The sequence below is a fragment of the Lissotriton vulgaris genome, chromosome 4_1 (assembly GCF_964263255.1).
Source record: "Lissotriton vulgaris chromosome 4_1, aLisVul1.2, whole genome shotgun sequence".
Classification (NCBI taxonomy): domain Eukaryota; kingdom Metazoa; phylum Chordata; class Amphibia; order Caudata; family Salamandridae; genus Lissotriton; species Lissotriton vulgaris.
The window spans coordinates 2,081,240,440-2,081,267,061 of NC_141691.1; the positions used below are offsets into that span (position 1 = coordinate 2,081,240,440).

Here is a 26,622-nt window from a genome sequence, read left to right on the forward strand (position 1 = left end):
CTATAGGATTGGAAGAGCAGTGACAGTGAATTTGCTGGGGTGTATAGATAATGACTGGGGCAGTGTAGGCCTGAAACACAAGTGTGTAGGTGGTTAGAGGACTACATGCATAGTGCATAGGAGTTTGAAGCAGTCCATGTGCTAAGGCCTGGCTCGCTGTATGAGTACTTGGATATTAACTGAATGATTAGAGTACTACAAGGAGAGACAGTGGGTGAATTTATATTTGGTTGTATTTTACTGCAGTAAATGGATTAGTACATAGTGCTGAAAGGGTCACTAGAGGAGCGTAAGGAGAGTAACAAAGTGTTTGCAGGAGTGTATGGATACTGACTGGGGAATTGTAGGCCTGAAACACAAGTGTGTAGGTGGTTAGAGGAATACATCCATAGTGCTTAGGAGTTTGAAGCAGTCTATGTGCTAATGCCTGGCTCGCTATATGAATACTTGTATACTGACTGAATCATTAGATTAATATAAGAAGAGACACTGGGTAAATCTATAATTGGCTGTGTTTTACTGCAGTTAATGGATTAGTACATGGTGCTGAAAGGGTCACTAGAGGAGCGTAAGTAGAGTAACAAAGTGTTTGCAGGAGTGTATGCATACAGACTGGGGAATTGTAGGCCTGAAACATAAGTGTGTAGGTGGCTAGAGGAGTACATGCATAGTGCATAGGAGTTTGTAGCAGTCCATGTGCTTAAGTTCTGGATCACTGCATGAGTACTTAGGTACTGATTAAATGATTAGAGTACTACAAGGAGAGACAATGGGTGAATTTATAATTGGTTGTATTTTACTGCTGTGAATGGCATAGTACATTGTGCTGAAAGGGTCACTAGAGGAATGTAAGGGGAGTAACAGGGTGTTTGGAGGAGTGTATGGATACTGACTGGGGAATTGTAGGCCTGAAAAACAAGTGTGTAGGTGGTTGAGGACTACATGCATATTGCATAGGAGTTTGAAGCAGTCCATGTGCTAAGGCCTGGCTCGCTATATGAGTACTTGGATACTGACTGAATGGTTAGAGTGGTATAACGAGAGACACTGGGTAAATGTATGATTGGTTGTGTTTTACCGTAGTGAATGGATTAGTACATGTTGCTGAAAGGGTCACTAGAGGAGCGCAAGGGGATTAACAGAGTGTTTGCAGGAGTGTATGCATACTGACTGGGGAATTGTAAGCCTGAAACATAAGTGTGTAGGTGGTTAGAGGACTACATGCATAGTGCATAGGAGTTTGTACCAGTCCATGTGCTTAGGCCCTGGATCACTGCATGAGTACTTGGTTACTGACTGAATGATTAGAGTAGTACAAGGAGACATGAAGTTACCAAATGCTTCTCTGACAATGGTTGCCTAAATGCACAGAGTCTCACAGTATGATTCTAGACAAGCAAGACTATTACCTGGACTTTAGCAGAAGAGACCCACTAGTCTGGAAAGGGTTAGGTGGCTGCATACATTCTACACTATTCACTACAGCTCTCTACTGTGTATGCCTGGCTCATTCTGCGTATGCATAAGAAATGACTGGCTTCTAATTCTACCAACACCTGAGAACAGGATAGTTTTTTTAAGCAGTTATTTGTTTGCAAAGACATGAAGTACTCAAATGCTTCTCTCACAATGGTTCCCAAATGCACACAGACTCACAGTGTGACTCTAGACAAGCAAAACTATCCCTTGGACTTTACCAATACACATTCACTGGTCTGGAAGGGGTAAGGTGACTGAACACATTCTACATATATTTCATTAATGCACTTTAGTGTGGAAGCCTGACTCACTTTGCAAATGCATAAGCGATGAATGGCTTCTAATTCTACTAAAACTTGAGAAGAGGATAGGTTTGTAAGCAGTAATGTGTCTGGAAAGACATGAAGTACCCAAATGCTGCTCTCACAATGGTTCCCAAATGCACACATACTCACAGTGTGATTCTAGACAAGCAACACTATCCCTTTGATTTTACCAAAACACATTCACTAGCTTGGAAGGGGTAAGGTGACTGCACACATTCTACATATTTTTCAAAACTGCACTCTTCTATGAGAGCCTGACACATTTTGCAATTGCATAACCAATGACTGGCTTCTTCTAATAATACTAAAACTTGACAACATGACAGGTTTTAAAGCAGTTATCTGCCAGCAAACACATGAAGTTACCAAATGCTTCACTCACAATGGTTGCCCAAATGCAGACAGACTCACAATATGATTCTAGACAAGCAAGACTACTCCCTGGACTTTAGAAGGCGAAACACATAACTCTTATTAAAAACAAAGGCACCACATACAACCCCTCACAAATTAATAACTCACCTTTCAAATTGATTTATAGATTAAGAAGTATGCCAGTCACGCCCCAGATTTTCTTATACAGAATCTCTGTACTTCACTGCTTTTAGCAAAACCAAAAAATGGCAAACTTTTCTTCTCAATCTGCACACATATACTTGTAAATATCAAATCACATTGCTTCCCACATTAATTCAAAACCTAACACACATTTCAACCTTTTCCAATTGACACAAGTTTTAACCCTACCCCCAATCTGCTTACTGCCTGTTACTATAGTAACAGTTCATGGAACACTGAACTGAGCACAAAGGTCACAAGTTCAGCACACAATGTTGCTAATCCAAACTGCAAGTGTGCTTGACTTTTCAAAATATCACCTTATCCTATGTAATGTTTGTTTCAAACAGTTTTTGTTAACCAATAAGAAAGATGCTTTTAAAAATCAGAAACATGCACCCTACTTTTCAGTCTAGAATGCTCTCAAACAACCAATCATTTATTTTCTTTTTTCAAAACTGCATCTTATCCACCATTGTAGAAAAATCTTAGTTATAAAACCGCCATTTCACATACAGACACCTTCTGAGTGCACCCAGACTTCCCTTCAAGATGCTTAGAGTGTGGATTGTGGGACACAGCTATATTTTCTGGAGCCAAAGGTATGCAGAAAACAGAGACATTGACAAAAACCTAGCTTTGCCAAATGTAGACATTAAATGGATTGGATAGAGAGGATTAAAGTGGCACCAAGGGATGCCATTGGTCACATCCTTTTTGCATCTCCAACACCCTGACCTTATAATTGTGCACTGTGGTGGCAATGACCTAGGCACTTTGACTAGGGTAGGTCTGGAAATGCTTATGAAGGATACCCTTGGAGAATTGATGTCACTTTTCCCCCAAACTGCCTTAGTCTATTCTAACATATGCCAAATACAGAAATGGAACTGGTCCAATCAATTGTGTCCACAGATTGAGAAAGCTAGGAAACATGTCAATAAAGCTGTTTCTGCTTTTCTCTGAGATTATAGGATGGGGTCAATTTACCACAACAATCTGCATTTCAATATGGATGGCATCTACAGGAGAGATGGTGTATATTTTACAGATGAGGGTAACAGAGTCTTCCTCATCAACTTTAGACACTGCGTAGGTACTTACTTATAGGTACCAAAATCTCTCAATAAAGACAACAGATCTTTTTAGAACCACCCAAGATCTAAACACATAAGCTTGATGTATATCTGAAAAATATGACTTTTTTTGCTTGGAGTCGTGCACCCAATGCGTTAGGAGTCATGCACCTAACACATCAGCAGTCATGCACCCAATGCGTTAGGAGTCATGTACCCAACGTGTAGGAGTTGTGCACCCAGCTCGTGCACACCAGGGGGCCACGCTGGGTACACGACTCCTAATTGGACAGTAAAAAAAAGATTTGCACATATCACTAATTTCTATTTTTCCCGGGTACCCCATCCCCCGGGGCCTGTATACAACTTTGGGGATCGTGAGGGGAGCCCCAATGCCCCCAAATTCCCAGCCGGCTCCCCACGTCCCTCGGGAGCCGGCATTGCTTTTCCAGACCGGGAGCTGCTAACATGCAGCTCCCCGTGTGGAAAAGCAATATGGTTTGCATGTTGAAAGAGAGAGCAGGTTTCCCTGCTCTCTCTTTCAAAATCCAAACCAATTTTGCTATGACAAGGCAGGGCCCTCGGCTCCCACCCTGCCATTGCAAGCAGCAGTGTCCCGGGGATGGGCACCCCAAGACACTGCAGGAGCTGGCCCTGGGGGGTGGCGGTCCTCAGGGCCCTCAACGGCTCCAGGAGGGGGACCTCAAGGCCTTTGAGCCACCCACCCATGTATTTTGCTGGGGGATGGCCTTTGAGCCCCCCCACTGATTTACTTTGTAGCCCCGGTGGGTGGGGGACCCCGGGGTTGGATGTCCTCTCTGGGACCCCCATCAAATTTGATATTTTCGACCCCAGGATTTGGCCTCCCTGGGGCTAATTATTCTTTTATTATTAATTATTATCCCGCGCTTCATTTTAGTTTTTTTTTACGGCAGGATCCGTGCACCCTCCATGTATTTTGCAGTTTAAAAAGAAAACATTTTTTGGGCCTTGAGGGTCCTTGTGTGACCCCCTAAGCAGGTCTAGAAGGTCAAGGTATTTCTACCCTGCCCCCTTAATATGTTTAGCCTACTTGTTCCACTGACTTCTTGAGCCTCGCTTCTACTGAGGCACAAAACGGCAGCCAACACTTCCTGGTTTGGAGTGTTGACAGCCAGTTGACAGCCAATTAGCATGCAGCTCGTGATCGGAAGGGTGCGCACAGGGTGCGCATAGGGTGTGCGGATCCACCGTGGCCATTGATATATATGTGATTTTACTTTGATTTTCTCAGGAACTACTGAACGGATTTACACCATTTAACCAAAAGGCACGAGTCTGAACCTAAGCTACCTATTTGCCAAATTTGGTGTAATTCGGTTTAGCAGTTCGGCCTGTAGCTGCGACTAAAGGTTCCTATGGAAAATTGACTGGGGAACACACGTTTTGAGACCCCCCTTTTTTCTAAGCCCCCGCCTGACGAATCACCCTGAGACTTTCAGGATTGGAGCGGACCGGAGCGGGTCATAGTTTGTAGGAAAAAGAAACTTCAACTATTTCCAATTCACTACTCTATGTCTCATACAATACCTCTTTCAATATATCCTCTAGCTTCACTCTCTGTCTAATCCCAAACCGAATTGTACTATTATGATCTCCCTAGTAATTAACTCTTTGCAGACTCGATCCTTATTCATCCATCCATTGACTCATCCAAACCTCATTTTACTACTATGATCTTCCAAAACACATTTTCAAGACTCTCCCTTCCTCTATCCCTCCTTTATCTCAGTCAATCCAACAAACAAACTCACATGTCCACTGATAAAATAAAAAATTTACATTTCCCGTTACCAACCCACCACCAATCCATTTTGGGTTCCGGAGTAGCAAGCTGCTTGGTAAAAAGCCCATCAACACTGTATTAAGGGTAGTAAGCGCCATATAAATAAAATTTATATTGCAATTATATTTATAAAGTTTTACTTCAAGTAACGTGTTCACTATTCCTATTGTGGGGATGCATTGATGAGGGATTTGTGGTATGATATGGATTGTGATAGTGCATATACAATATGTAGCTGTGAGCCTGCTAACGCAAGGCAATTGGTTCCAATAGGTTGAATGCTTTTCTACTACACGACTCAACCAGAAGTGATAGAATAAAGCTATCATGCTCACTGTAAAGTGTGGTATAATGTGAAACTGTACATCAGTACCTCTATCAATGACTGACTACACAATACCATGCATGTTATTTTCAAGCCCTGAAGAAGTAGAACATTAAGTTTCTAAACACATGTTGACTTCTTGTTCTTTGGTGCTATTAAAGTGAAACAAGAGAAGGCGGAAGTTAGTTTTGTTTTATAAATGATCCCGAAGCAAAAAAGCTCATATTCAAGTATTTTCAAAAAGATGGAAAAACAAGCACATTTTGGGAACTGATTACTTTGTTAAACCTCAGCTTTGTCTTTATAACAAGTACTGAATTCACACATTTGTAAAATAAAGAAATCTTACCCAATACCATTGTAAGGCACTGACGGACACATTGCGGGCCCAATCCACAGAGGTAAAAACTTGGATTTAAGTTTAAGTTTAATACTTTTTGGAATCCGCAAATGTAAATGACTTATAGTAACTTTACTACTGGCAACTTTATTACTAGTACCTTTACTTGCAATAAAGAATACCAAAAACTAGTAAACGTAAGTCTAAGTTTACTACTTTTTGATTTTCACAAAGGTAATTTACAACCAGTAACTTCACAACTAGTAGGTTCAGAACTACTATTAATGTTACAAGTTTAGTAGTAGAAAAGTTAGTAGTAGCTACTTTCCTTTATGAATACCAAAAAGTAGTAGACTTAGACTCAAGTTTTAGTTTGCCTTTGTGAATCAGGCCCTGCAAGTCGGCTGCCTTTAGGAGGCACTGTGCCTTTATATGCTGATATTGAAATCTAGCTTCACAATGCTTTTCTCTTTGCAGCTGTGCAATGACACAAACCATGAATGTACAGGTAGTAGAAAATGGCCAGTCACTGCAAGTCATGTTTGAGATTGAGGCATTCATCTTTAATGGGCAGCCTGACGTCTATATGTGGTGTGATGTGTCCCTTTGCCCGAAGAATCCATCAAATTCCTGCCAGGTAAGTCATGAGGATCGATGCAGAAAATGAATGTAAATAACTTTTTAAACATGAGATGTATGAGCCCTGCTAGAAGCAGGTTTGAGCACAGTCACAGTGAGTTACTGTCATGAACAGTGAAGGGCAGGCGCATGTGCAACGAGACACTTGAACATGCAGAAGGAATCCTCATCTAGATTATATACCACTAACCTTCATGACTACGATTCCTCCTTCTTCATTCCAGTACTTATTGAAGAATTATCCTCCAGCCGCCAATGGTCACACTTCCCAAGCTCTTTTTCATTTTCATGGATGACGCCAGCTATCCTCCTATAAACCCCTACTGCCTCTTTCTTATGACAATTTTGGGTCGCAGCTAGACAGATCATTCACTGTCTCTTCAAGACCTTTAGCATTCTAACAATGGGCTTACAACTTGGCTTCATTATCACTCATTTGCATAATTGTTATTGATATCTTGCAGTAGTCTTTATTTCTTTTCATGTGTATGTCTCTTCCTTGGAGCATCGATGCATTACTTCTGTCCTTCCACATCTCATTTTTGGAGAGTCTTTTTCAGGTTGATTCCTCTTATATTCCTCCGACCCCTTTTCCTTCCCACCTTTATTCCTGTTACTCGCACCCACCCATCCTGTTTCCCAAAGCCCTCTATCAGATTGTTGATGGAGGTTTGCAGATAGGAAGGGATGCAGGGAGGCTTCTGACTACTGAGACGAGGAAGGAAGAGTACAGTTAAGTAATCTAAATATTACCTCAACATCTCCTTCCTCTTCCCATTCTTTACATATTGAGGATATGCCCAAGCAGTATGTCATAATCACAGTCTGACAGAAACAACCCACAATACATACTACCAAGACAAAACCCTCCCTGGCTGCAGAGAAAAACAATTTTATCATTACTACACTGTATTAAAACAAAGACACGGTATGGAAAGTTCAATATCAACCTTACAAAAAATGCCTGCATTACAAGGAAACCATAATTTTAAAACATAATTAAATTCACTGACTTTCATTTGAGAAACCAGAGAACAGCCCAAGAGCAATCCTAAAGATGTCTACAAACATGACATGACTACATTACCTCTAGAACACATCTATATTGAACATATAGGTCCTTTGTTCAAATAGTAAGAAATCAAAAATGGTGAGTACTTCCAAGTAGACACAGAAGGGATACAGCCTCTCTTAGTTGATCAAAACATTATATTTAGATCTCTGTCATCAAACTCCTTGTAGATAGGAATTCTGCTGAGTCTCCTAAAGAAGGTAACTTTAAAAAGAGAAAACGGCCATAGTACATTCAAGGAAGGGGAAAGACGTAAACCTTTGTCCTCAAGTAGGTAAAACCTTAGAAAACACAGGAGCTGTCTGCAGACCAATAAAGGCTTAAGGTTGCTTATTCTTACCAACTGACGATGCAAGTCAGGATTCCGCCATCCTGCCACTAGATGTCACTCAAGACATGGCCTATCGATGGAGAGAAGCACCCCAATGCCCAGATACCCTTAGGGGTGACAGTGCTGTGCTAAACAAATACTGGTTGATTAACTCACAAGGGCCCTTTGCGATTCGGGCCTTGCATCTGAGGAAAATTAAATTTTGGTCATGATGTGTTCCCTAGCGCGTACCCCACCGACTCCATGTACCAGCTTAACGTGCATGTAACTTCCCTCCTGTGCCAGCTATGAAGACGCAAATACATTTGCGTCCACCGTCAACTTGTCCTCTTTCAGAAGCACCATGAATGGATTATATAGTCCGTTCCTAAGTATGCTATGCCACCGTCTTTTTGTAGTACACTTTTCACTTTTTTCCTGCTCTAGCCTGAGTAGGCCCTGAATTCCTGCCATCTGAACCTCTTTTGTGGCTCCTGACTCTGCCCAGGCTACCTCTGTACTCGTGAACTCTGTCCTACATTCAGCGCGGCCCCTTGCGCTCAGCTCAAGCCTGCTTTCTGCCAAGACTGACTATAACCTTCGAGTTATCTGTTCCGCTCCCCGAGAATACATTCCTGCCTACTAGATCCTGTAAACATCCTCTCCAGCTGCAGAGCCAAAAAGGGCCGACCTGTCTTAATGCAAGTAATTCATAGCCTCCGTTGCCATGCTTCCATGGAAGGCCCCGTGCCCCCACGCTTCACATGTAGACACTTAGGCGCTCATACACGCATCCACAGTTAGCATAGAACAGCCTCTACCCTACAGACCTTTTCCGCCCAGATAGTATAGTTCCTAAACATCAGATATCAGATATGATAGAAGTACAAGTTGATCTGACATGCCAGACTTCTGTCTCTTTCCGTCAGTGTAAATGTCAAGACCCCTGCACCCCGTCAATCACACGTCATGCAGCTGCGCGCGCATCCAAGCTTCCGATTTCTGCTGACATTGCAACATTCTGTTAGCACCACCCCTTGGTGCCACCCACTTGCGTCACCTATCAGTGACGTTTCTAGCACACACCTCTAGTTCACGCCTAGTTTACGCCTCTTGATGATGTATTGGTACCACGTGTATACTGTTATCTTGTCTTCTCTCAGCTGTTACGCCTCTTACATTGAACCTTATGATGTAAATCAAGTATATAAGCTATGTATTGTCAATAAACGAGAGCGCGCTCATCTATCCCTTCTGACACCCCTGTGGTGGTCAGAACATGATATCCTGATTCCTTTATGAGGAATAAAACCCTTAGAAACTCTAACACCACGGACTCTGTTTTCTTTCCTTCTGATTGAGTTATCATTGATTAAGTACTTACCTGCATAGAAATTAAGAGAGTAAATTAATTATTTACGTCATTTTGGCGCCCGAACAGGGACCCCTCCCCCACCTCACGCGCCGGAAGGTGCGTTGCAATCCGTGTCCCCTGCCATCAGTTAGACGGACTACACGTGTACTGGCAGGATTTCCTGCATCCCCCTCTGACCCACGGAGGTGACGAAGACTGCGATCAGTACCCAGACGAGGCGGTGAGGAGTGCGGAGGATCCCGACCAGAGCCCAGCCGAAAGAAGCAAGGTCCGAGGTGTGAAGAGGCCCACCAGTTTTCCGAAGTTTTCCGAAGTTTTCCGAAAGTTCTCCGAAGTTTTCCGAAGTTCCGAGCCGAGTCCAGTCGAGTTTTCCGAGGCCTTCTGTTTCCGTGCTTCCCGGTGAGTACCATTGCTGGGTCGTATCTAGACGGGTTTGGGTACGCAAGTCCGGTCTGCACTGTTTTTAGGCAGTGTATCTGTACTGTTTAGCAGTATATCAAGTCTTCCGAATTTCTGCACTGTTACAGCAGTGTATCCGTACTGTTGAGCAGTACACTTAGTTAGCTATGTCTTCAATGTTTTCATGTGATTAATGTTGTGGTATGAATGTGACTGTTTTACTGTGTATTATTGTATTTCTTGTATCAACCAGCAACTCGTATCAAGGAATAAAAGACCTAGCGTTCAGCAATAAGTAAGCAGGATGCCGTTCCTCAGCAAGTTAAAACAGATCGGAACTAGGAAAGGGTTACTAGAGGAAGAAATTCCTATCCCCCCTAGGGACACTCCAGGCAATTTTATGTATCAGAAACACGGCATAGATGCCATATTATATCTAGATTTATGGGCCGATTACACCAAGCACCTAGATGAGAGACACAGATGGCCTGTTACCGGAACGTGGGATGCTGAGTGCATCATGAGGGTAGAAGAAGTATTATGGAAAAAGAAAGCTAGGCAATCCCAGAAGGACGCCATAGAATTTTGGCGTAAGGAATCACGTAAGCGTGCTGACAAAGCACTTCGTAGAGAAGACAGACTTAAAGAATCAGATAAAGAACGAGAAAACGAATTAGTTACTGAAGGGATCCGAGTAAAAACAGAACAAATAGACCGTGCCCGAAATAATCTTGTAAACGGTATGTATCTCATAGCAGATGGCACATCCGAACCTGAATCAGAGATACCGAAAAACTTACCGACACCATTAGTTCCAACTAAAGTAATGCATAAAACTACTAAAGACATATTCCTGAATTCGTATCTAGAGGATGTAGCACCAGCTTACACCAATCTGCCTGTTCGTGCCCTGCCTACTGACAGGGATGGGGGTGGCACTGCGCCCCCAGATAATGTTCCGCCGGTACCGCGACAGACCTCCCCTGTTCCGCCACCTCCGCCACTTCCTCCACTCAAGACGGATCTAACGAAACCAGTACTACCTAATCTTACTAAACGACAGATTCAAGTCCAGATACAGACTCCGCGGAGAGATAATGCCCAAGCATCCGCCTCAGGAGGTGCGACAACGGGTCTACAGACCCCGCCACCGACACACAGATTGCATTTAAAGGACACACAGAATCCTTTCCAGTCTCCCTACTCACCCCGGCTTGAGGCATTCAAAGATAGGATGTCATTCTGCAGATATGATCCAGTACCCGGAAAAGACGATCTAATGGTATTAGCATCACTGCGCTTAAGATCTGCCACCGATAACTTGCTATGCTGTGTAGGAATGCAGGAAGCTCTCGACAGACTATACAAATTCATACAGACAGGGAAAGACCCCGACAGTGTCAAAGCTGCCATGTATAAACAGAAAATTGACATTCAAAAACAGATATTACGATTCTTCATTAATTGTGTGATAAGAGAACGAGATAGGCCCGGGACAGATCAAAGTGAGTTAGACGCATTGAACAAGTGGGGCCAAAATATAGCAGACGCAAAACATGACAAGGGGACTTGCATAGCCACTATGTCCCAGAAAATTAGTAAGGCAGTATTAACTGCACATCAGGAAGAAAATGATAAAAATTCCTCCGAGGAGGAAGATGAAGATGAAACATCAGGAAAATCTACAGACATTATAGCATATGTAGGTAGGGGAAACTACCTTAGGAAAGGTGTCCGTCCGGAGAGCAAGAGAGTCCTTTTCTCTGCTTTAACAAATCCGAATTCTTCTGAGCATCAGTTCCAGGAAACTGATAAAAGGCTTCGAGATCGAGTAGGGTACCATGTACTCAATTCTATGGATGAACAGGAACTAGCCCGGTCAGCCGTGTTGTGGGCCGAAAACCCAGACATATATAATGATGACACGTTAGTGCAGACATTCTTGAACCTTTCCCCGGAAGAACAGAAAATAGCAGGTGTATACATGATTCAGCACCTCCTCATCAAGTTCAGAAACCATCATTCTGATCCAGGTCCCTTACATGAAACATTAGAAGCACTACTCATGGATAGATGGAGAGGTTTTAGTACCAAATTAATACAAATAATTCTAGAACAACGACGTAAGTATAACACCTTCCTGAGCTCTGAATATATTCCCGCCCCGCCTCCAGAAAGAAAAATGTACCACATGCAATGCGGTGGTGGCATTGAAAGTCAGAATCCCTTACGAGAAGTACATCCAGTTATGGGTGAGGATCATACTCTGAAACGTGTGTATGTTCACACACCACTGACTAAGTTAGAACTGTTAGAAATGAAGAAATTAGTTCCGTGCCATGATAAAGACCCTGCGGGTTTTCACAGAGAGCTTAAAGACATGTTACTGATGGGAGATTACACGTATGATGATATTATGAAAATGCTAAAGGTATTGTTGCCCACGGGCATTTACGAGAAATTAAAAGAGAAGGATTGGGAAGTGGGAGAGTCAAAGATAGCATGGGCGGAAATAGAAGACGAAGAAAAGAAACGAGTCCCAGGGTTAGGCCTTGGGGATCTGACTAAAGCATTACCAGGTTTAATAGTACAGGTTCTGCCAAGATTATTGACAACTCGAAAGGAAGATTGGGACGCAATCTCGTCCTGTAAACAGAAACAAGATGAAGATACTAGTGACTTTTATTCAAGATTCGAGATATGTTTCATTATCAATAGTGGCCTAAAAACTAGTAGCGAGTCATATCCACATCTTTTTGTAACAAAATTAGTAGAGAACGCCCTACCACTAGTTAAAAATAGAGTGTACAAGGTTGAAAGTACTTGGCAGGCAAATACGCCATCACAGATGTTACAAATGTTACAATATCACCAGAATAGAATTAGGGAAGAACAAGATCAGGAACAGAAACGTATGAAAGACACGAAAATGAAAATGTTAGTAGCTCAGACCATTCCAGCCGAGGGTCATAGAAAAGGTGGGGCCCAGACCAATCATTCTGCCGCTCCCGTTAAAGGGACATGTAATTATTGCAAGCAGCCAGGTCACTACGTCCATGAATGTCCAGTCCTGAAACATAACATCGAGACAGGTAAAACTAAAGAAAGACCGCGTCCGCCTAGACATGAACAGGGTCAACAACAGACCTCACAGAACGAACAGCCAATGCAGAATACACAGCCTATGCATGATCAGTCCCATACCGTACAGACAGTAGCAGTACCGCAGCCACAGCATGCTCAAACACAGCCCGCTGCCGCAACTAGACAAGTATCACAACAGATGTACCAGTATGCCCAGTCGGCATACCCAGATTATCAGCGTTATACATGAAACAGCCTAGGGAGGGAAAGTGATTTGCCTCTTATTGAAATTCCTGTAGATCAAGAAGGTCCTTATGTACATAGTCACGTATTAGGAAAAGACAGAAAGTTTTTAATTGACACAGGGGCAAGTCGCACTACTATAAGTCATAATGAAGTCCCAGGGGCACCCCTCTCAGGCTCACAGAATGTTTCCCTTGGTTTTTCAGGACAGCCTATTGTAAATGAAGTATCAGAACCAGTACCACTAGCTGTGGGTCCATTATCTCGAGTTACAGATTTGTTACTTACGAAATCATGTCCCGAAAATCTGTTAGGAATTAAAACACTGAAGGCTCTAGGAGCTATAATTTGCTGTTCCCCGGAGGGAGTCAGACTCTTTCTACGGGATTTCAAGGGTCATTATGTTTTACGTGACTTTGATGTCAGATTGAAGAATGTACCAGATCACTTATGGGCAAAAGGCCCAGCAGATGTAGGTTGTATGCATATCACACCATACCGTGTCACACTCAAGACAGGAGTTGTTTTACCCAGAATCAGACAATACAAGTTACCACCCGATGCTGTAGTGGCTTTACTGAAAATTATTGAAGAGCTTATCGCCCAGGGAGTGGTCGTAGAGACCGACTCCAATATCTGTAATTCACCCATCATTCCAATTCTTAAACGTACAGACCGCAATGCACCGCCAGTATATCGGCTGGTGATTGATCTTCGAGAACTGAACAAATGCATTGTACCACAATATCCTGTGGTCCCCGATATCTCCTCCCTGTTAACTGCCATTGATTCAGAAGCAACGTTCTTTACTGTAATCGACCTCAAGAACGCCTTCTTCAGTGTACCCGTTGACCCGGAGAGCCAATATCTCTTCGGATTCAGTTTAAATGGACGAAGTTTCAAATTTTCCCGCGCACCTCAAGGATTTGCAGAAAGCCCCAGCATCTATAGTCAAGCACTGAAAAGACAACTAGATTGTATCCAAATGCCAGTTAATACCGCTTTACTACAGTACGTCGATGATCTACTGATCACCGCACGAAGTGAGCCCGAATGTGAACAAGCATCTCTGATAGTTCTGCATTTTCTGGCCGACAAGGGACACAAGGTGTCTCCTTCGAAGCTACAATTCTGTGTTCAGCAAGTTGTGTACTTGGGTCACTTGCTGTCCAAAGTGGGGAGACAGCTCACTCCCGATCGCATTCAGTTAATTGTAAACATGCCCCGACCCCAGTCACAAAAAGAAGTGCGGGCCTTCATAGGCCTCACCTCGTACTGCAGACAATGGATTCCTCAATATGCATTTCTAGCTAAACCACTCATCCAGTTAACAACACAGGAGGCAGCAACTTCGACTGTCCTCCCTTGGACTCAGGAACACACACAAGCCTTTGAGGAATTAAAGAAAGCTTTATGCCAAGCACCAGTTTTAGCGACACCATGTTACAGCAAACCGTTTACACTTTTTGTTACAGAACGTGACGGTACAGCATTGTCTGTCCTCACTCAAGATCAAGCAGGTTCACATAAGCCTTGCGCTTATTTTTCAAGCACATTGGATTCAGTAGCACAGGCACTCCCTGCATGCTTAAAGTCAGTAGCAGCAACAGCGTTAGCAATCAGACAAAGTGACTCAATTGTTTTAGGTCATCAGTTAACAGTACAAGTTCCACATTCTGTAGAGGTTCTGTTAAACAGAACCCAGACTCAACACTTGACTATAGCACGACTGACAGGTTACGAATTGACATTATTCCAGCCACACATAGAAATCAGACGCTGCAGTATCTTGAATCCAGCAACATTGTTACCTACAGTTATGACAGATCCAGCTCCACATGATTGTATAGAGATTATTAATGCAGTAACAAAGCCCAGACGAGATTTAACAGATGTTCCATTGACAAATCCAGACCTGACACTTTATGTGGATGGTTCATGCATGAGAACAAGTACAGGAGAGTTAGTAGCCGCATATGCAGTGACCACTGAAACCGAAGTTAAAGAAACACATCGTATTGATACATTGTCTGCCCAAGCAGCAGAGCTCATCGCTCTGACCCAAGCCTGTATTCTAGCGAAGAACAGAAATGTTAACATATACACAGATTCCCGTTATGCGTTCGGAGTCGTACACGACTTCGGCATGCTCTGGCAAGAACGAGGTTTTCTGACCTCTCATGGTACAAAGATACAGCATGGTCCTCTCATTCAAGCACTGCTAGAAGCAATACATCTGCCTTCAGCGATTTCAGTCATGAAGTGTAAGGCACATACTAAAGCCACAGATTCTGTTTCCCAGGGTAATGACCTGGCAGATCAGACAGCAAAACATACAGCACTGACTCACACACAGACAACTGACACGACAAAGATAACAGATCCGACAAACTGCATGACAGTCAGGGATCCCACACTAGATGTTATTGACATTCAGACACATGCTACTGCAGACGAAATAAAGAAATGGACCGAACTAGGAGGGATCCAGACAGATCAAGGTTGGATGACGAAGGGAAAATCTACATGGTTTCTCCCTGACTCTATGGTTCAAGTCATGATAAATACAGCACATAGTCCTGCCCACCTAGGAGAAAAAGCAATGCTAGACAGTTTGCAAAATCTCTGGAACAATAAACACTTACGAGCAGCAGCAAAACAGAAAGTGCGTACTTGCATGATCTGTTGTCAGTTCAATCCAGGTAAAAGCGTCCCTGTAGAGCAAGGTGGATTTCATCCTCCCGATCACCCTTTTGAAGTCCTCCAGATGGATTATATCCAGATGGACCGTTGTCGAGGATTTAAATATGTTCTCGTAGTTGTCTGTGCTCTGTCCCGCTGGACCGAAGCATACCCAGTCCCAGATTACACTGCTCCGACCACTGCCAAACAGTTGGTTCGTGAATTTTTCCCACGGTACGGCTTGCCCCGTGTCGTGTACTCAGATAACGGTCAGCCATTCTCGTCTGCCCTAATGAAAGAAGTTTCCTTGTTATTGGGATACCAGTGGAAGTTCCATTGTGTCCGACATCCAGAAGCCGCAGGCCTTGTTGAGAGGCATAATCAGACATTAAAGATTCGCCTTGCCAAAATATGTCAGGAGAAAGGGGTCGACTGGATAGTCGCCCTGCCGGTGGCACTATTCTATATGAGAATGGTCGCCCATTCGAGATCAGGGCTATCTCCGTACGAAGTGGTCTTTGGCAGACCACCGAATATGTGGGGGACGCCCATTCCTAAAAAGATAACCGATGTTGATTCTAATATGTTGACAGATTACCTTGCCTCCTTGATGTCTGCACTCCAATCATGTCGTTCACAGGTTGCCGCAGCCTTCCCTGACAACACCGATGTGAAGCCGCATGACGTCCGCCCCGGGGACGTTGTCCTCGTCCGCAACTTCGACAGGAAAAGTCCATTGGAGCCCCGCTGGAAGTCTCCGAAGACCGTTCTTCTTACAACAAAGACCGCAGTCAAATTGGAAGGCAGAAAGGGGTGGGTCCACCTAAGCCATATCAAAACATTCCCAGGACTGAAACCGGAACAAGACACACCCACCCCCACCAGAGACTGTGATTCCAAAGACTTTACCGAAGTCAAGAAAGAAAAGACTCCTCAAGAACAATACCGTATGAAGTTACGATCTAGCAAGTCAGACAGTTTAATTGTTTAAGTCCTCCCCTAGGTGAATCGGTTAAATAGTTTCTGACATGTATCCCCTAGATCGAGTTAGAGAGAGAGAGGAAAAGAAAAGAACATACTGCAAATCACTTCGTAGTCACTGTATAGTGACACTAATAATAATGTTTATTCTAAGTATATTAATAATTGTTGCTAGCATCTTGTTACCTATATACTATCCTATCTTCAAGCGTGAACAATTTGCTTACAATGTCTCTGCTGAACACACTTTTAGTGAGTTACCTCCTCATGAGCTTTCCTACAGACTCGCGCTGCGCAACAATACATTCATTAGTATGTTACATCATTCTCATCAAACTAACAATGCTACAAATTGCTGGATATGTGGCCGACTCCCTCCCTACCAGAATTACAAGGGAGCACTGCCTCTCTTTCCGTATCCGTTCTCTCACAATGGCTCCTGTGGAGCATGGTTTAAGATAATTAATTCTTTAGATCCCGACATTGCTGTTTTCGATGGGGGTTGGGTTTGGGGAAACCTGAACTTGGTCCTACTAGACATCTGTTACCCGGATAAGGAGGGACTCCCCATTAGAATAGGAACTGATCTAGAAAATGAAGTATATGGATTAGGTAATTATACAATTAGCCTTATGATTCTTACTGTCGAATCCGAAGCCACACCAGTTCTACCTATTATGTCAGTACTGCCAGTCACTGGTGAATTATGTATCAAGAAGAAAGGTTCAGTACACTTAGGTCATAGTAAATGCACTACTGTGGTCGAATTCAGTGATGATGGAAAATCATCTTTCAAAGCTATCAGTCACTCTTACTTTGTTTGTGGTCATACCGCATACATTCGCCTACCTCCAGATTGGGATGGTACCTGTTACATTGCATTCCTTCTGCCACCTGTTTTTCTAGCCCCTTCCGATTACCATAGAAATAGCAATATAGTAAAGAATAGAGCCAGAAGAGGTGCCCCCCTTGTCGACTACACGGAAACGGCATGGGAACAGTACACTGATTTTAATAAAGGATTCTTTTTCTTCTTGGGCCCTGTCCAGAATAGTAAATTAATACGCAGATTAACTAGAACACTTGAAGCCGTAGTAAATGAAACTACCTCCGCCTTAGGTAACTTAACAGAAGAGCAGTCCGCTATGCGGGTTGTTGTCCTTCAGAATCGTCTTGTAATTGACGTCATCTTGGCAGATAGAGGTGGAGCCTGTAAGGTCATCGGGTCAAGCTGCTGTGTTTTCATTCCACAGAATGCACCATCTGTATATCAAGCTATCACCCGTCTTCATAAAATTGCAAATCAGATACATCAGAATCCAGGCACCTGGACTTGGTCCGGTTGGTTCTGGACAACGTTAACAGCTTGGGGATGGAAGATCCTATCCTTCCTAGGCATTGGCCTAGTCCTAGTATTCAGTTGTTGCCTGTGCCTGCAGTGTGGGCCAGCGATCTGTGGACTGTGTGCCACCTCTTGTATTGAACATTCCAGTTTCCACTCAAAACGTAACCGAAAGAAAGAAGAACAAATGATGTTACAAGAACAGACTGATCGATTCATGAGGATCGATATTTCATGAAGGGTCCGTAGGGAACAAGGAGGGAATGAGGAAAATTAAATTTTGGTCATGATGTGTTCCCTAGCGCGTACCCCACCGACTCCATGTACCAGCTTAACGTGCATGTAACTTCCCTCCTGTGCCAGCTATGAAGACGCAAATACATTTGCGTCCACCGTCAACTTGTCCTCTTTCAGAAGCACCATGAATGGATTATATAGTCCGTTCCTAAGTATGCTATGCCACCGTCTTTTTGTAGTACACTTTTCACTTTTTTCCTGCTCTAGCCTGAGTAGGCCCTGAATTCCTGCCATCTGAACCTCTTTTGTGGCTCCTGACTCTGCCCAGGCTACCTCTGTACTCGTGAACTCTGTCCTACATTCAGCGCGGCCCCTTGCGCTCAGCTCAAGCCTGCTTTCTGCCAAGACTGACTATAACCTTCGAGTTATCTGTTCCGCTCCCCGAGAATACATTCCTGCCTACTAGATCCTGTAAACATCCTCTCCAGCTGCAGAGCCAAAAAGGGCCGACCTGTCTTAATGCAAGTAATTCATAGCCTCCGTTGCCATGCTTCCATGGAAGGCCCCGTGCCCCCACGCTTCACATGTAGACACTTAGGCGCTCATACACGCATCCACAGTTAGCATAGAACAGCCTCTACCCTAGAGACCTTTTCCGCCCAGATAGTATAGTTCCTAAACATCAGATATCAGATATGATAGAAGTACAAGTTGATCTGACATGCCAGACTTCTGTCTCTTTCCGTCAGTGTAAATGTCAAGACCCCTGCACCCCGTCAATCACACGTCATGCAGCTGCGCGCGCATCCAAGCTTCCGATTTCTGCTGACATTGCAACATTCTGTTAGCACCACCCCTTGGTGCCACCCACTTGCGTCACCTATCAGTGACGTTTCTAGCACACACCTCTAGTTCACGCCTAGTTTACGCCTCTTGATGATGTATTGGTACCACGTGTATACTGTTATCTTGTCTTCTCTCAGCTGTTACGCCTCTTACATTGAACCTTATGATGTAAATCAAGTATATAAGCTATGTATTGTCAATAAACGAGAGCGCGCTCATCTATCCCTTCTGACACCCCTGTGGTGGTCAGAACATGATATCCTGATTCCTTTATGAGGAATAAAACCCTTAGAAACTCTAACACCACGGACTCTGTTTTCTTTCCTTCTGATTGAGTTATCATTGATTAAGTACTTACCTGCATAGAAATTAAGAGAGTAAATTAATTATTTACGTCACATCAATATAGGAACTAATTCACATCTCCACTTAGTATACTTCATTTCCCTCCACCTCCCAGTCCAGGTTTTTGTTCCACTTCCCTAATGCATTACTTTTCTTGTAGCTCCCTCTGTCAGACCCAACATAGATCATGGCCTGGTTGTTGTTCCCTATTCACTAGCTTGGTTCCTAACCCCTTTATATATGCATTCTGGACAATTCTCTGTATCTGTTCCAATCCATCTCTATTCCAGGTTTTCATATTCCTTGTCTTGTGTCTCCTGGTTCCCGTTGTCTTTCCTTTTCCAGGCCCCAGTTCAGCCTTCCCTTCATTGGTGGTTCCTTGATTCCCTACACCTAGTTAAGTCCTTGCATGGATCGTAGTCTCCTGCCTGCACTTTTCTTGATTTGCTCTGTTACATGCAGACTCCCTGCCTTGTCTTTTATGTTCCTGTTTGTCTGCATATTTCTGGTCTTGTTTTCAGTATTTCAGCTTGGTGTATTTGAGTCCAGTTTTTGACCCTAATTTCAGTCCTGCTTTTCCTGAGCCCAGTTTCTGTATTGGTTTTCCTTGTTATGTTCCCTGTTGATCTGTCTAGTGGTTATATTGTACTTTTGATTGTCCGACCTTCCACAGGTGCCACTTAGACTCCAAGGCTTGTGCCTTTGACATAGAGAACCACTAGCGCTCCTTCTCCATAGGAGCTGCTGGTGTCTAAATGAACTCTGTGAGATTAATCAGCTCCTTGCTTTTGTATAAGATCATCCCCCCTCACAGATAGATCACTATCCAGGGAGTATACAAACTATCATTCATGCTAGTTTGAATATTGTTCCCCTTGATTCCCTTTGTGTTAGAACATCTTATTCTATATTTTCCTTTTTCAGACTTTCAGTTTCCTAGTCAAAGCCTGTCCCTGCCTACTTTAGTCCTCAGCCTCTGTGCTCCCTTCCTTCTTAGCCTTCAGGTACCTACTTGTATATGGTTTATACCAGCACTGAGAATCTCACACCCCCTATATTCCCACCTTGACCCAGGGACACCCAGCTAGGCCCCCTTCAGAAACCTTTATTAAAAACTCTCATGCATGAATATTGAAACACATGCCATAAAAACCATAAATTGTAAGAAGGTTTTTCCTTTTGTCATCACTGATATGAGCCAGTTTAAAAAGACCTGATCACAAGTTGAAACCCCTGAATTCCCTCTTGGTAACACTAAATGCCTTAGAATACCCAGGCTTCAAAAGTACTAATCAATTCAAGCAGGAGGTATTTATACTCAAAATGTCTTGGATCCAAGAGTGCAAACGCAAACCTTTATTCCAGATGTCAAGGGTTGAACTACTAAGATAACCTCTCATGAATACTCCATAGGACCGAAATGAATGTCTCATCTATTTATGATGAATATTTAGGGCTACATTTGTCCAGATTCATTTTTGTGCAAGGAATAAAAGCTTGCTATTTGCCCACTTAAATATTCCTTACTTCAATATCATTAGCTCTACAATGCATTTGAACTGCTATATCGATGCCAAGAGAAGGGTAAATAAAAGAAACCCATTTCAAGAATAGTATCATATCATGGCCCAAATTGAACAATTTTCTCTATGAATCTAGTCTCCACAATGTGTCCACATTCTGTCCCCTCCAAGTTAATTACCAAGTGAAGTTATCACCTTTGATAAAATGGTCATCTCTGCAATTAATTAACTCAGGAAGAAAAAAATATATTTCAAACATAATGTGCCATACTCTCAAGTGAAATTGATGTCACCCTTTGAAGAATGAGGACATGTGGTTATAGAGCGGGCAGACAAATGTGTATTTAGGGACAAAGAAAAGTAACTGGAGGAGGGGTACCTTCAGGTATATGATCAACTCTACTACCAAAACATTTGTATGGCCCTACTGTGGCAATCAAGTAAGACCTTTTCAAAATACTTTGGCAATGTTTAGACAAAGGTTATATTGGTTCAAAGTAATTCCAATTTCTAGAAAATAATTCAATTTGAGATTGAAAACCAAACCTGCAGGACCACTAATTTTAGGGCGGCAGTCTCTTCAAGATGCCATATAAAAGAAAATTCATATATTTAAGATATCTCAGATTTCATCAAGGAAACTGGAGGAATACCTTTTGACAAACAAACACAATGGTTAACAACACTTGACGTTGTCTCTCTCTACACCAGTATACAACAGGGAAAAGATTTAGAAGTGAATTAACTTTAATTAAGAGACAGGGCACGACCATATCGGGTAGCAGCCCAATTTTTTCCTATCTTTATCCAGAATTGCTTGAAAAAACCTTTTCTTGCTCTGCAATGATTTTTTGCAAGTTAACGGTACTGCAATGGGTTTTTCTTCTGCCCCTGTAACAGCTTTTCTTGTGTTTTACTATTATTGTTTTATTATGAACTGGAATCCCTAGAAGTCGTGTGGTGAGTCGTAGGGAGGTGGTGCCTCAGTGAAATACACAATAAATGTGTTTGTTCATACAAGTGAGGAAATGCGGTGGTAATGGGGCAGGGAGAACCACCTCACTCCTTAAAATGTAGTAAAAAACAACATAGTAATAAACTAAACACCCTCGAGCACACGCCAATAAATAATATTAATAATAAAACTCAAAAATTTAACATTTGTCTTCTTTATTTGTTCTTTATTTTGGAATTCTCTTGTTTAGTTGTTGAAATCTTTTAGCCCCATAAGCCAACACGTGTTTCGCCTCTCACAGGGAAATATCCTGCAACTTCCTCAGGGCTATTTTCTCTTTCAAAGTTTGGCCATGGCTAACTAGGTAGCCAGCCAACGGTGTTCATAATCAGAAACGCCAGGGAGATCTGAGATGTCATGTAGTATGACCAGCTGGGACTTTTCAGTACTTTTTACTGCATCACTCTTTAACAAAAATCTTTTTCCGTTTAATTTTTTCTGTTTAACTTTCCTACTGATCACCCAGACACTTTATTTGCTGATGCCATGATAGATCTCTTATCAATCCTTATTCTTGCATCCTTCCATCCTCGATCCCTACTCCTGTTCACTCTTAGTGATTTGAAGAAGGCTCAGAGATGTGTGGGTGAGGAGTTACCTACTCTCAAAGCTCTCTTTTGGGGGGGGGGGTGAAGGTCTGTAACTGCAGATTCCTTACCTTTCAAATCCCCTAAGACTAGATCAAGAACTCTTTCTAGTAGTTTCTCCTGCGTGACAGCAGGTAGAATTAACGAGCTCCCTTTACATCCCTTCCGGAAGTAACAATACAGAGCCGTTTATTCATGCCACACCAAAACGATGACTTAATTATGTGACCTTTAGAGATTCCTAAAAGTTTTCTCTGATGAATGATGAAGAAGTAAGGAATTGAGAAATGTGGTGTTAAATAAAGTGTCAAAAAGACAGGAAAGTTACTTACCTGCAATTCTAGTTCCCCAAGGGCTTCATAAAAACCATAATCCCTTAATAAATATACCTGTATGCAGATGAACAAAGCTCTTCATGCGAAAAGTGCACTTTACACAGAAGAAAAACTATCTACATAGCATATAAGGAGGTTACAATTGGCCAAAATGCTTTTTACTATCAAAAGGCAGTGATTCTCCCTATTTGTGACCAGAAACATCTGTCACAGACCTTTTATAATAGGAAGAAGGAAGGAGATGGTGTGCAATGGTAGCAGATAGACTGACATAGAAATGGAAGTAAAACTGGTGCTATGCCTGGAAGGGCCTCACCTTTCCACCTCTGTCCCGCCATCCCCCATGGTGATAGTTAGGTGAGCTAATTTTTATGAACCCAGGAGGATTCTAGGTGGAAGATTCAAGAGCACTGCATAGTACAGCAAGTCCATCCCACTAGAAAAAGACAGAATAGAGAGAAGAACAGTATCCACTGTCACCAAAATCAATTTAGAATGGAAGTCTGTCCTAGTCGGGCAGCAGCTGAGGAGTCCAGATGAAGACATAGGGTCTAATTACGATGTCGGTTGGAAAGCATTCCAACCGACTCCTTTTCGGAATGGTTTTCATCCGACTCGGGTTTGGTGATTCCAACCGAACGATTATGATCTTTCCGAACACCGTTTGGTTGGACTTCAATTGACTTCAATGGGAGCCGATGTTCTGAGCGACAACATAGGCTCACATTGACAAAAAGGGTATTTCCATAAAACCTTGCACCCTGTGGCGGGCACCCAATAGTGCCTGTCACACTGTACATGGTTGTATAGAGCAGTCCCATGGGTACTCCTACAGGCCCCAACCTGAGGCGTCTGAGTGAAGGGGGGCTGCTATGGGCCCCCAAAGTGAGTTTCCAACAGCCATTTTGTGTCGGACAGACCGATTCAGAAAAGCTGTCGAATCCGACATTGTAATACGTCGGATGGAAATGCAGTCCATAGACCTGTACGATCTGGCTCCGATCAACTCGGAGTGTCCGAATGCCAGTCGGACTGAGTTGGAAAGACTGAAAAGTTACCATATATTGTAACATGGTTGGTCAGAAATGTTTCTGAGTCTGTCGGAAACATGGGTTCAAACATGGGTTATGAAATTCAGAATGCCATTTGGAGCCATTCCGACCGACATCTTAATGAGGTCCATAATGTCTCATGAAAGTATGGACGCATGTCCATGTTGCAGCCTTATAAATCTCTGAAATAGAGACATTCCTTATTAGAGATACAAAAGCTACATTTCCATGGTGAAGTGAACTTTGGGTCTACCAGATACAAAAGTGTTTGTTAACTGGTAACATAGCAAAAACATTCACCTCCGCTGCCTCATTTCTATTGTTCCATCCAAGCAGCATTTTCAAGCTCTATTCGCATCCCACATGTAGAGAACTCCCCCTGCTAGTGCTGAAAGGTAAGGAAAGGAAGCTGGTAAGGTAACTGCCCAATTGATATAGAAGTCTGAAATTATTTTCCCTTGAAAACCTGGGAGAGTTCTCATCACCATTTGTTCTTAAAGGGCACAGTGTAAAGTTCCTGGGAGCCCAAAGCCTAAAGTTTGCTTACTTTGTCGGCAGAGGTGAATTGATGCCAAGAGACAGATTTCCAATTAGATTTTGGCTTGGGTATAGGATTAAAAGGTGGAACCATTAACTATGTTTAGCACACATAGTGAGGACGAGAACTAGCAGGATGAAATACGTTACTAATTCCTTATAGGAAAACTTTCACAAAAGAAATTCCAAAGTAAGAAGTTTTGACAGATTTCCTGTAGGCAGGGATGCTGCTGAATTTACCTCAAATGATGAAAATTGAAGCAAGGCCTTGCCAAGTGTAGCAGGTAAGAAATCTCTACTTCTTCCTGAACTCTTGAGAGATCACAGTTGTTTTGGATACTCCAGATTCAGTACCTCTTCCATTTAAAAGCATATTGTGTTTTTTGGAAGATTATGTTGCTTCTTTTAATACTCCGATTCAGTCTTGAGGCAGAATCAAATATCCATACTGTAAGAATATAGGAATTCAGAAAGCAGGCCAAAAAGTTTAGCAATGGAAGGATCTGCCTCAAATGTGTACAGGAGATCCAGTCTGCATGGCAACCTCCTGTTTGGTCACTCAAATAGATAAAGAAGGCCCCTGATCCAACAATGACGTGGCTACTCAGGTGCAATCAAATCATTCTGGCTTTGCAACGGTATACTTGAGCAGCACATTCAAGATCCACCAAAATGCAAGAAAACACATACAGAACTCTTCCTGACCTGTCCATCAAAAATGCATTCTCATTCGACCCAAGTTAATAGTATCCTGAAGCTCAGTCTGAGCATTTGTGTTACCTGCATCTGTGAACAAGTCTATTTGATAGATACTATGTAGCACGTTATAAATAATACATTCATATTTGTATAGCGCACTACTCACCCGCAAGGGTCTCAAGGCGCTTGTACGAATACCGCTGTGGAACCCATCCTGGCTTTCCCTGTGAGGCGTCCACTCCTGGGCACCCCCAGGGTGAAGGCCAGGCATCCTTAGCGTTGGGGGGGCCGTTGTGGAGATTAAGCAAGCTATTGCCCAGAGTTGCAGAGTGGGACTCTATGATTGGAATAGGCACCGAGGCAAGAATGATCAGGTCCGTGGAATTTTGAGCCCAAGACCCGCCGAGGCGGGGAATTGAACCCTGGTCCCGGGCTAAACCTCTTCATCAGGGTCTGCCGCTCTAACCATTGAGCCACACTGCTCCATTGAGAGCCCACTCATCATTTTTGGAAAGATAGGCTGTGCAAGTTTGCTTCTGCATCCTGGATCCCGGTAAGATTAGCCGTCTTTTGTTGTCAGCCATCTCAGTGTCAATTGTACTTCAGGAGGCAGTAGTCAGACACTTCTGGCTGTCTGGCTCTGAAACAAAACTTTCAGTGAATTTTCTGGGAACAAACTTACAGAACAGACTTAAAGTTGTGCCCAAGAATTTACAACTCCTCCCTCCACTTTGGGCATTTATAACATCCACTGTTGCTCTAGGTATCTACAGCCAACGTAGCTTTTAAAGTGGCCTAAAAGACTGCGCATCTCTATCCTCTTGAATGTTTGGAGATACACTGTGAGAATGTTATGCAATTCGAAGTATATGGCTTTTTTTAAAATATAGATGTTCTCCCCTATTAGAACAATTTAAAAGTCGGAACTGAAATGGCCATTCCCCTCTTTTGTACTGTACCTTACTCCCCTGTTGACAGCTGAAGCACACTCACATGCCCAACTGAGCCTGGCTTACACTAAAGAAAACTGAGTAGAAATAAGTAAGATAGGCAAGCAGGGAGCATATGAGCGACATTGAGAATCAATGGCTTCCGAGGCATCCTGGAGGGACAGTGAGGGTGAGATGAAGGGAGGCCAGAAGCTTCAAAGACACAAACAACTGATTAAAAACCATGAGCTGGAAATCTCCAAGCTGAGGATAGGCCTGATTGGTATCAGAGATACAGGGTATAAGGGGACCCAGTATCTGCTGTAAAGGCCAAGAGCTGAAGGCAACCTTCAGCCAAGTATCTTCAGGATGACACAGAGCTACAGGAAGATCAACAATTGTGAGAAGGCTTGTAGCTGCTATGGCCGGACAGGTGAGAAGGGGACACAGAGGCCAGGACT

General features: G+C 43.0%; 1 protein-coding gene across 1 annotated transcript in view; it reads left to right on the plus strand.

The window, feature by feature from the left end:
• The window catches only part of LOC147725077 (uncharacterized), a 184,959-nt gene that overhangs the window by 143,814 nt on the left and 14,523 nt on the right, over positions 1–26,622 (plus strand). Inside the window, exons 6-7 of the mRNA XM_086918159.1 lie at positions 6,407–6,570; positions 10,831–10,857. Of these exons, the coding sequence (XP_086774285.1) occupies positions 6,407–6,570; positions 10,831–10,857 (191 nt within the window). The remainder of the gene's footprint in view (positions 1–6,406; positions 6,571–10,830; positions 10,858–26,622) is intronic.